At 41.5% G+C, this 11,121-nt stretch overlaps 1 protein-coding gene across 1 annotated transcript in view; it reads left to right on the top strand.

The window, feature by feature from the left end:
- DDX31 (DEAD-box helicase 31) overlaps nt 1–11,121 on the top strand; it is an 89,079-nt gene that overhangs the window by 35,497 nt on the left and 42,461 nt on the right. Inside the window, exon 14 of the mRNA XM_023730836.1 lies at nt 1,322–1,381. Coding sequence (XP_023586604.1) covers nt 1,322–1,381 — 60 coding nt within the window. The remainder of the gene's footprint in view (nt 1–1,321; nt 1,382–11,121) is intronic.

The raw sequence follows: 11,121 nt of genomic DNA, 5'->3' as shown, positions 1-11,121 counted from the left end.
GTTTAGCCGGGGAGTGGACAGCCCCATAAATCCAAATGGGACTAATGAGGTACAGCAGTCCAGGGACAAGGGCCAGAAGGCAGAAGGGGACAGGAAAGCTGTTGATAGGGAACCCAAGGTTGAGTAAGGATAGTGTTGATGTGTTGTGAGGTTGTTAGCCATTGTCATAGGGCAACATGTGTAGTAACTGTTAAATAAGAAACTATTTTGTTCTGTAAGCCTTCATCTAAAGTGAGAATAGCAGCACAACTGGAAGAGCATAGTCAATGCCACTGAACTGTGCATGTAGAAATTTTTGAAATGGTGTATCTTTGACTATGTATATGTTCGCCAAAAAAATAAAAGGTCGAGAAGGGATAGGGTTGACATGTTGTGGGGTTGTTAACCAATGTCATAAAACAATATGCGTACTACTGTTTCAGGAGAAACTATTTGTTCTGTAAGCCTTCACCTGAAGTACAGTTAAAAAAAAAAAAAGAATGTACACAATGATTTATCTACAAACGTGGATCATAGCATTGTTTACAATAGTAAGAAATTATAAAGGCAACCTCAATTGCCAGTAATAGGACACTGGTCACATAAATGATGAAGTATCCATTCTGTTGAATACAGTGTAGCCACTAGAGTCAGTGTGGTTGTTGGATATTTATTGGCATAAGATGTTAACATTTTATTGACACATGATAAAAGCATGTTAATTGTGTAAATAGTATGGTGCGGTGTTTTGAAGTATTCATGAACACAGCTGCGTATTTGGCTATGTTATACATAGAAAGGGGTCTCGCAGAAACATCAGGGTGTTACCAGTGGCGATTTGTTTTGAGTGGTGGAATTCTTTTCTTCCTTTGACTTAAATTCTACAGTTAAAATACTTAGTTTTTATAATTTTTTAATCTTTGTTAACTTTTTTTTTTAATTACCCTATTGGAAAGGAGATAAAAATCAAAGTTGGTTTGTCATTCCTCTAGACCACTTGAAGGAAAACATGTTTAGAATAGATTCTGAGTTTGGAACCCTACGTGTGACACCGTGTGGCCTTTGGCCTTCCCTAATCTTGGTAGTGACTGTTTCTGAAGGTTGTGCCCATCCTGCCGTGTCTTACTGCTGCCCTCGAAGCTACGCTACTTTCCTGTAGTCTGACAAGTCTAGTCTTGTAAGTTCAGGATCTTATTAGAAGATGTGAAGGGTCCACTTCTTCCTCTTTTCTGTGCCTAAAAATATCTACAGTGGTAGGAAGTTAGAGTTACAGGAACCTATGTATACCTTGCCTGAGTTGTCTCAGAGTTGTAAGGCACTATTTTTCTTTGTTTTTTTGTAGGAGAGAAGAGCAGTGTTTCAGGAATTCTCACATTCCAAAACAGGCGTCCTTCTTTGCACGGTATGTATCATTCTGTACTCTGTTTGAAGGGGAAAAGTCAGTAGTTGTAGTTTTTCATTTCCTGACAGTTGGCCCCGGGGCCAGCCCCACAGGGAGCAGGAATACCAGGCGCCTCTTGGGCCGTTGGTCTCTTTGCTGGTTTGTCACCTGACTGTGCCACAGGTAACCGGCTGCCACTGCGCAGAAGACTTTGCAGTTTGCTCACTAATAGTGGCAGCTGTTGGTCTGAAAACGTGTGAATCCTGGCGATTTCTACCCACCTAAAACTTGTAAATTACAGCTATCGGGAGTAATTAGAGCTGAGAAACTCTTTCCACGACCAAATGACTCTGCTTGCCTCTGCTCACCTTTTCTTAAAGGAAAATAGATGCACTTGGGCAGATTTTATTTGCTGTTGTCTAAAACTGCCATTTGCCCTACATGTTTCAGGGCCAGTTCATTTCGGCCTCAATCTTTGCAATCTTGGCTAGCTGCCTCCTCCAGCACAGCAGCTGACCTTTTTAATGCGTATCTCTTGTGCTCTTTCAAGATTGAAAACTCACACCTTCTACATTCCCCCGTCTCTGGGGATTCACTTTTCCATAGTTGTTGCTCTCTCCCAAGATTCAGATACCTTCTCTGTTTGTGCCATCTTGGAAGATGTCACTTAATCCCCAACCGATTATTCAGGAAGTCCTTGTATATACAGTAATGAAATTGCACTATAAATTTAGTAAATCCAGTGAACAAATGCTGGGTAGAGACATTTAGATATTTGAATACCTGTCTAGGCTACACTTAATGCAACTTTTAAAAGAAATCCTACTCTGTATTCTGTTTTAAAAGGAGTAGAGACTGATTTCTTTCTAAATCATGTTAGAGTCTACGAGTGAGGGCTGCTTTGTTTCTTGTGTGTGCGTATGCATGGCCATACACAGGAAGGCCTGCCGAGTGACCTGCTTATCACAGCAGTGATCGTCATGTGTTTGACAAACAGGCTCTGCTGACTTTGTGAGTAACTACCGTCAGGTCTGAGACCAGTTACTACTGGAGTACTTGCCTCCCAAGATGATTTGTGTCTGACCAAGTACCCCTTCCCTTTATGAAGCCATTCCACAAGTCTGATGCTTGTGTTTTTTCTAAAACTGTGTCTTAAAATGTCTGCTCTAAAGTGAAGATGAGTCTAAATAATCTCCTTGTAAATAAATTTGTCAAAAAGCCTTACAATGTCCAATAATACTTTCAGCACTCTGACCCTTTCATTCTACTTTCCTCCTCGTTCCCCATTCTTTAGCCAAACAGGCTCCTCTTTCAGTTCCTTGAGTGTGTCATTCTTCCTTGTTCTGACTTTGGGGTCTTGGTACATATTGTTCCTTCTGCCTGGAACACCTCGCCCTGACTTTAACCCCTCCTTAGAGCTCAGCTTAAATTTTACTTCTCCAGGAAAGTGGAACCCCTGGAGCCCTAGTCTAGAGGGTTAAGATCTTCCCTGTTAGACACACCCAGTGAACCCTGCATTTCTTCTTTGTAATGCTCATCACACTCAGTCTTCACCAGATCATGAGCTCCATGAGGACGGGGGCTATGTTTTTTTTGTTCATCAGTATCTGGCACAGAGCGAGCAGGCTCATAGTAGGCACTCAGTATTTGTGAGTTGAATGAGTGGAGAGATGGAGCCCAAGAAACTCGGTGTTGAGAACCACCAATGTGTGCCTCTTTGTAAAGCTAGAGGAGGGCTGAGATTCATGTGCTTGCTCATTGGAAATGATTTCACTTTTTCATATACGTGGTGTTGTCTGAAGAGTGAATGTTAGAGATTATCTATATTGAAACAGAAAGTAGCAGGAATCTTTGTTTTGGAGTTAGAGTTAAGAATAGGAACAAACTATTTTATCTTCAACCCTTAAAATGCTGGATTTATCTTTGGGAAATTGTTGAGTCTTCTAGTATGCAAATGCTTTACAGACATGGGAGAGTGTCAGGTTTCAAAGAAAACTCCTCGTATCTGAAGTTCAGTTTTTTGTTTTTTTTTTTCAGTAGCTCTACCTGGAACAAAAGATCATTCTTTTGAAATGTAATTCTCAGTGGGGTCAGAAGCTTATGATTACTTTACTTGTTCTGTCTGGCTAGTTCCTGCATGCAGATGATGTCAGCGAGACAAAGAAGGCCATTGACTTGGCAAAGCACAGCACACACACCCCTCCAGTCATGGGCGCTTCATGTAAAGCAAGCTCTCACCTCCCACAATCTGATTTCTCTAAAACCTCTTGGTCTGTATTCATTGGCTTGTCTAGGTCATTTCCAGCACACTGATCCTCTGCCACACTCTCATCTTTTGTTTACTCTGCGGTGAAGAGTACTGGCGAAGAGCTGATGGGGGCTCACTTCTCTCCTTGACGTGAGCACAAGTCTCCAGTGATGAGAAGTTATTCGTTCACTCTCTCAGTGTTCTGCTACTTCTGCCATATTTGTTTCCTTCAGCCTGATGCTTCTGGCGTCTGAGAGCTGCAGGGCACATCAGACACGCTGTAATAGATCTTGCCTGGGTTAGGGGGAGATATTGTCACTCTGCATCCTTTTAAGCAGCCTGTTGCTTGCCAGGCTATCTGAACGCTCTCCAGGAGCCTCCTTAGCGTTAATGAGGAACGAGGGCCACGTCAGGACAAGGCAGATGGAGAACTGGCTACTTTTGATAAAGAGGGATCATGTTGTGGTTATATGGGGACTTTTCCCCCTTTATACTGTACCTTTTGCCATTTTGATTTATCATCCTAAAGTCCTTTTAACGAGGCCAGAAGACTGAATGTCTGTATTAAAATTTGGTGATCGTGTTGTAATCACACAAAAGCCCGCAATTACCTTGTTTCCTTTTCTGTTAGAAAGCTTCCTCCCCTACCCCATTTTCCTCCCTGCTTTATCTTTTCTATTATTAGTAACAGTTAAGGATGTGTGTGTGTGTTTTTCATCTTACAAACATCTTAAAAGGAAGGACCTTTTTAATTTTATGCAACTCTCTCAAGACCTGATGCATGAATTTGTATACTGTGGGTGTAAGTGTTTGGCCACAGTGAGATGAAGTAGAGGCAGAGGTAAAAGGGTAGCTGGGGCAGGAGATACCAGTTTCTAAAAGATGAGAAGTCTTTACACATCTGAAATATAATTTTGTGTACTCTGGAAAATTAGATCCAGGAAAAAGCCACAGTAAGTAGGGAGTAGGGATAATAGGCAGGAATCATTTGAAAGTTCAAAGCCCACTTTCCCAAATAAAATTAAGAAATCAAAGGAGTAAGATATAACACAATGGATTATCTACAAAGTAATATTTTCTCCTGCTTATAGTGAAGAACTCACCCAAAGTCAAAGGAAGGAAGCATGGTGTATAATATCATTTTCATGTTTATGAACTGAGAAAGAAAAATACCACTGAGTGACTGGAAGATGCGATTTCCACCTCTGGTTTTAAGGCTGACAGAAGGCTCTCCTTTGGTACATGTGACTCTCTCTGGTTGTCCCTGGATAAATGAAATACAGTAAGCTTTACCCCAGAAAGTAGAGATATTTCCGGTTTCATCTAGGTCTTGCCGATTGATTATCTATTGGAACATGCCTTGTTGACTGTCCAGCGCACACTTCTTTTTCAGAAGATACTGGAATCACCTGTGCTGCTTCCCTTCACCTTCGCTTTCTCTCTTTTTCTGCTTGAAGCACACTGTTAGGTCTGTGCAGTTCTTAATTTCCTCTCCTCCTGGGGAATTTCCACCATGCCAGGAGGCTAGGAGACAAAGGAGATGAGGCCGTCAGAGTCAGAAGAATGTCAGTTCACTGCCCCAAATAAATTTAGACTTTCTTGCTTTTCTCTGGGGTATGCTTTTTAGGTAAAGTTTATCTTTTCTGTTTTATTTCATTTGTGTTAATGGGAAGATGGTTTGGAGATTGTTTGCTGTTTACTCAGTTACACTAACTCATGTTGCCAGTTTTTTGGCGGCTCCAGCCAAGATCTCTCGCCTCTGACAGCTTCTGCACTCTCTCCTTCCTTCTCTGATTACGCAGCCCAATCTGTCACCCGGACAACGGGGGCCTGTACCCTGCTGATGGCTTTCCACACACGGCAATAATGACTTTTGGCAGGCCGGGAAGGCGTCAGAGGCGAGTTTGCTGTGTCCCTTGCTCAGAGAGCCGGCAGGCCCCCTCTCCCTGTTAGTAAAAGCACTTTGTGAGGTTCTTGGGTAAATAAATGAGTCATTTTAATCCAACTGACAGGCTGGCACCTGAGCAAGCTGCCTTCCATCTGTACTCCGAGGTCTCATGGAGGCAGCCAATTGTCAAGCCTAAGGCCTTCAAGGCCTCTCCGTTGAGTGCCTTTCAGAACTGACTTTAGTGATTCTTTTGCCCTAATTAGGTTGAAGCAATAAAATTGGGCTGTGTCTAAGTTCTAAGGGTGGGTAGAGAACCAAAGCTTTTGCTGAGTCTTCAGGCAGGTTACAATTTCGCGTTGATCTGGTACAGCTAGTTGACAGCAGTCCAGGAAGACAGAACAGTCTCCTGCTTCTCTGTAGTACTCTGCCCAGGTTCAAGTGAATGGGGTGTGATGCGGGAAGAGATTGAAGAGGTATTTAAATCACGGCCTAATTATTCCTATACCAATTCTTATTTTATCATGAAATGTAGTACAGGTAGTCCCCAACTTATGACATATTCAAGTTATGACGAACTGTACTTACGACCATCTTTTTTTTTTTTTTAACATCTTATCACTAGTAATATGGACTACATGCAGTGTTGCAGCGTGTAATTTGCTGATGTTATCATCCTCAGATGTTCACTCATAGATGTTCAAAGCTGAGATTTATAAAGATCCTGATAATAAAAGACAATAATAATGAAAACTGAAAAAAAAAAAAAAAGAGGTATTCGACTTGTATCAGAACCGACTTACAACACAGTTGTCAGAATAGACCCCCATTGTAAGTCGGGAACTTCCTGTACTTAGATTTGTAACTCTCAAGACCCTTTTCACGTACACTGTCTCATTTCATCTTCGTAGCAACTCCATGAGATAAATAGAGCAGTTCTTACGGCCATTTTATAGATGGGTACACTGAGGCTCAGAGAGCTGAGTTGACTTGCCCAAATGGCACAGTGGTTGAAGTATTTGGCTGCTAACCAGATGGTTACCAGTTCGAACCCACCAGCTGCTCTGCAAGAGAAAAATGTCACAGTCTGCTGCCATAAAGTTTTGTAGCCTTGGAAACCCTATGGGGCAGTTCTACTCTGTCCTATAGGGCTGCTGTGAATCGGAATGGGCTCGATGGCAGTAGGTTAGTAAAGTGATACTGACACTGAAGTGAGTAGTCCAGTTCTCTCTCTTCCTAGACCAGGAATATTATTCCTTCCCCCCATTCTATGTGATAGCCTATGTGAGAAGAGAAGTATTTGAAGAATTAGCTGGATTAAATCAGGATGGAGAAAACGAGGAATAGGCAGTGGTTGTCCGTTACTCTCTGCTAACACAAGAAGTAGTGGAAGCAGGGGCAGAGATTGTCTCTCATCCACCTGTCCTGAGCTAGATCACCCAAGTGGGAATTAGAATTTTGAATGATCACAATGAGGGGCTGCTGGCATTCTTCATAACTCACGGCTTCAGCATATTTGTGCTCCAAGTGAGTTTCATGAACATCATATGCTATTTTAGAGCTTTGTCTGTGTTTCTTGGTTGAATTTACTAAACTGAAGAGCATTAAACTTTTTACAAAGCCTGTCTGTGTAAAGCTCAGGCAGCCCATTGTCTACAGGCATCTCCTACTCTGCAGAGCGCTTAAATAAAATAAATCATTTCTTAACAAGAGCTTAGCAGATTTAAGAACCCGTCAGTTTTTCTAAAAACATCAGCCGTGGTTAGTATAGAAAGCAGTTCCCGCTCCCCTTTAGAGAGTGCTGAACTCTAAATTGTGTTCTCAAAGGCATCAGCTCTGGAACATCAGTCTTCAGCTTTTCAGGGCACATGGGAGCTGTCTGGAAACACTTTGTGGGTGGTTGATACACTTTTAGTACATTAAACTTCTGCTACCAAGTTAATAAATACAGCTTTGCCACCAATCAAAGGAAACCAGCAAATCTGAAGCATAGTCAATAAAGGCAGACAAATCCTGACTTACCATCAGTGGTCTTTCTGGGTGAATTAGAGGAATGGTGGGACAGTGTATTCCCATAGCCCTGACCCAGACACGAGGGGATGCAAGGAGTGATTATTGTACATGCTTCTTACAGAAACTTTGTGGAGTTTTGATTTTTTCTCCTTGAAAAAGCCTATATTCACTGTGAACCCTTAGTGGTACCTAAAAAAAAAAAAAAAAAATGGTGGTAATGGGGCTCTTCTTTACAGAAGAATACCAACTATTAAGTGGAAGGAAGGAATGATAGACTAGAAAGTCCTGATTTTGGAGCCATCAAGGGATAACTGACACAAAGAGCATCAATAGATACCAAGACCATTGGGCAAAAGGTTTTGGGAAGCAGGATGTTTGTGTGGTCTCAAAGTTTCACTCCCCAGATTACTTATTAATTACAAAGGAGAAAGGTACCTCACAATGGAGAGAGCTGGTCGGTGCTACTTTACTTGGGTGGCTGAACATGGTGTTACCAGTAGCCAGGCACGCTGCCTTGGTGTGCCTCCTGGTGCAGTGCAGTGGGAGGGCACACCACCTGTGCCCTACTCCTGCCACAGTATTTACCTGAATCCAACATGAGACAATTAGGCAAATCCAGACTGTTGAATGTTTTTCAAGACACCTGGCCTCTTCAAAAACAACAGTCTTAAAACACTAAATAAATAAAAAGCAGAAGTACTGTTCCAGATTAAAGAAAAAATTTGAATATGAACTGTTTATTGGAAAATGTTATGCAATATTAATTTCTTAGGTGTAATAGTGGTATTATGGTTATGTAGAAGAATATCTTTTTACTTAGGAAATACATGCTAAAATAGTTAGAGGTGAAATATCTTGGTATTTGCAACTTTCAGATGGTTCAAAAAACATATATGTGTATATATAGATAGAGCGCAAGCAGATGTGCCAAAGATTAGCAGCTGATGAATCTACATGAAGGATATATAGGTGCTCATTGTACTATTCTTCTGACTTTTCTGTAAGCTTAAATTTTCTAAATAAAAAGTTGGAGAGAAGTAGTATGCATTCATTGTTAAAAACAAAGCAAATGATACAGAAAAATGCAAAGAGAAAAGTGAAAATCACCCCAAGATAACCACAGTTGACATTTTTTGGTGAACCTCTTTCCGGATATTGGTTTTCAGCTTATCTCTCTATTGATCTTTTGATCAGCCTATCCGTCTGTCTAATACCTTTTGGGTTGTTTTTAATTTTGTTACTTGTCCTTTTAAATTTTTTCCTTTGATTTGTTTGTTGAAGAAACCATATCATCTGTCCTATAGAATGTCCCACATTCTAGATTTGGCTAATTGTGTCCTCATGGTGGTGTTTAACATGTGTCTCTTTCTCCCATAAACCAAAAAAACCAAACCTATTGCCATTGAGTCGATTTCAACTCGTTGTTGTTGTTAGGTGCCGTAAATTTGGTTCCAACTCACAGTGACCCTACGTACAACAGAAGGAAACCCTGTCCGGTCCTGCACCATCCTCACAATCGTTGATATGCTTGAGCTCATTGTTGCAGCCACTGTGTCAGTCCATCTCGTTGAGGGTCTTCCTCTCTTTCACTGATTCTCTACCAAGCATGATGTCCTTCTCCAGGGACTGGTCCCTCCTAATAACGTGTCCAAAGTACCTGAGACAAAGTTTCGCCGTTCTCGCTTTTAAGGAGCACTCTGGCTGTTGTTGTTCCAAGACAGATTTGTTTGTTCTTCTGACAGTCCATGGTATATTCAATATTCTTCGCCAGCACCATAATTCAAAGGCATCGATTTTTCTTCAGTCTTCCTTATACATTGTCCAGCTTTCGCATGCATGTGAGGTAATTGACAATATTTTGGCCTGATTCAGGTACACGTTAGTCCTCAAAGTGACATCTTTGCTTCTGATAAGAAGACCAGACTTAATGGTCTGACTGAGACTGGAGGTGCCCCAGAAAGGATGGCCCCTGGACTCTCTATCAGCCCAGAGCTAAAACAGTTTCCGAGGCCAACTCTTTAGACAGGCGTTGGGCTGGACTGGGACATAAAGTGATACTCGTGAAGAGTGTGCCTCTTAGTCAAGTAGATACAAGAGACCAAAGGGGCAGCTTCTGTCCAGAGGTGAGATGGGAAGGCAGAGAGGGTTACGAGCTGGTTGAATGGTCATGGGGAACCGGGGTGGAAAGGAGGAGTGTGCTGTCACAGAATGGGGTGAGCAGTTAGGGTCTCATAACAATGTATGTGTAAAAATTTTGTATGGGAGACTAACTTGAAATATAAACTTCATTTAATTACAACAATTAAAAAAAAAAAGTGACATCTTTGCTTTTTAACACTTTAAAGAGGTCTTTTGTAGCGGATTTGCCCAATGCAGTATGTCATTTGATTTCTTGACTGCTGCTTCCATGAAGCCTTGATTGTGGTTGCAAGTGTCTTAGGCTGGATTCTCTAGACAAGCAAAACCAATAACGCATATAAATATATACAGAGGGGGATTTATATCAAGGAAACGGCTCACGTGATTGTAGAGGCTGGAACATCCCAAGTCCGTGGATCAGGGCAGAGATTCCTCTCAATTCTCATAGCCTCAGGGGTTGGCGAACCCAAGATTGACAGGTTGGAGAGCAGGGCTCCCACTCACAGGCTGTGAAGATCGACAAATCCCAAGATTGGCAGATAAGCTGATAGCTTCAGTCCCAAGAACTGGAGGTCAGACGAACAGGAGGCAGCAGCAGGATCCAGAGCGAGTAAAAAGTCAGAACGTCTGCTTACATTAGGATGCAGACCACATGCACAAGGAAACTCCCTTTCAGCTGATTGGCTACTCACAGCAGATCCTATCATGGGAGTGATCACATATAAACACTGAGAATCATGGCCCAGCCAAGTTGACACACAGTCTTAACCGTCACACCAAGTAAAATGAAATCCTTAACAACTTCAGTCTTTTCTCCATTTATCGTGATATTGCTTATTGGCCTAGTTGTGAGGATTTTTTTTACTGACCCTCTACTTTACTATGTATGATGAACTGTATCTATATATATCCATAGCTATATCTATCTATACGTATATATGTATGCGTGTATGTATATGTACTCATTGCCATCGAGTTGATTCCAACTCGTAACGACCCTATAGGACAGAATAGAACTGTCCCATAGGGTTTCCAAGGAGTGGCTGGTGGACTCAAACTGCTGACCTTTTGGTTAGCAGCCAAGCTAAAATGTATATTTTGTTTATATATATAAATAAAAATAAAAACCCATAGCCCTGGTGGTACAGTGGTTAAGCATTTGTCAGTGGTTAAGTATTGGGATGAATTTCTAGAAGTGCGATTGCTCTGGGTCAAAAGGCAAATACATGTGTAATTTTGCTAGATATTGCCAAATTCCCTTCCATAATGGTTTGTACCGTTTGGTATTCCTACCAGCAGTGTATGAGAGACACAGCAACATTTTTTGTGGTAGAACACAGTCTTAATAATACAGCCTTTGAAAAGTAAAGTAGACCTGGATTTGAGGATTATCTCCACCTCTTAGCAGTGTGTTCCTGGACAAATTACTTAATCTTTCTGAAACTTGGTTTCCTCATTTGTCAAATGGGGGTAATA

The sequence above is a fragment of the Trichechus manatus genome, unplaced genomic scaffold, assembly GCF_000243295.1.
Source record: "Trichechus manatus latirostris isolate Lorelei unplaced genomic scaffold, TriManLat1.0 scaffold00038, whole genome shotgun sequence".
In the NCBI taxonomy this organism is placed as follows: domain Eukaryota; kingdom Metazoa; phylum Chordata; class Mammalia; order Sirenia; family Trichechidae; genus Trichechus; species Trichechus manatus.
Note: the sequence above shows the minus strand (reverse complement) of the source record. Positions and strands in the feature narration are given on the sequence as shown.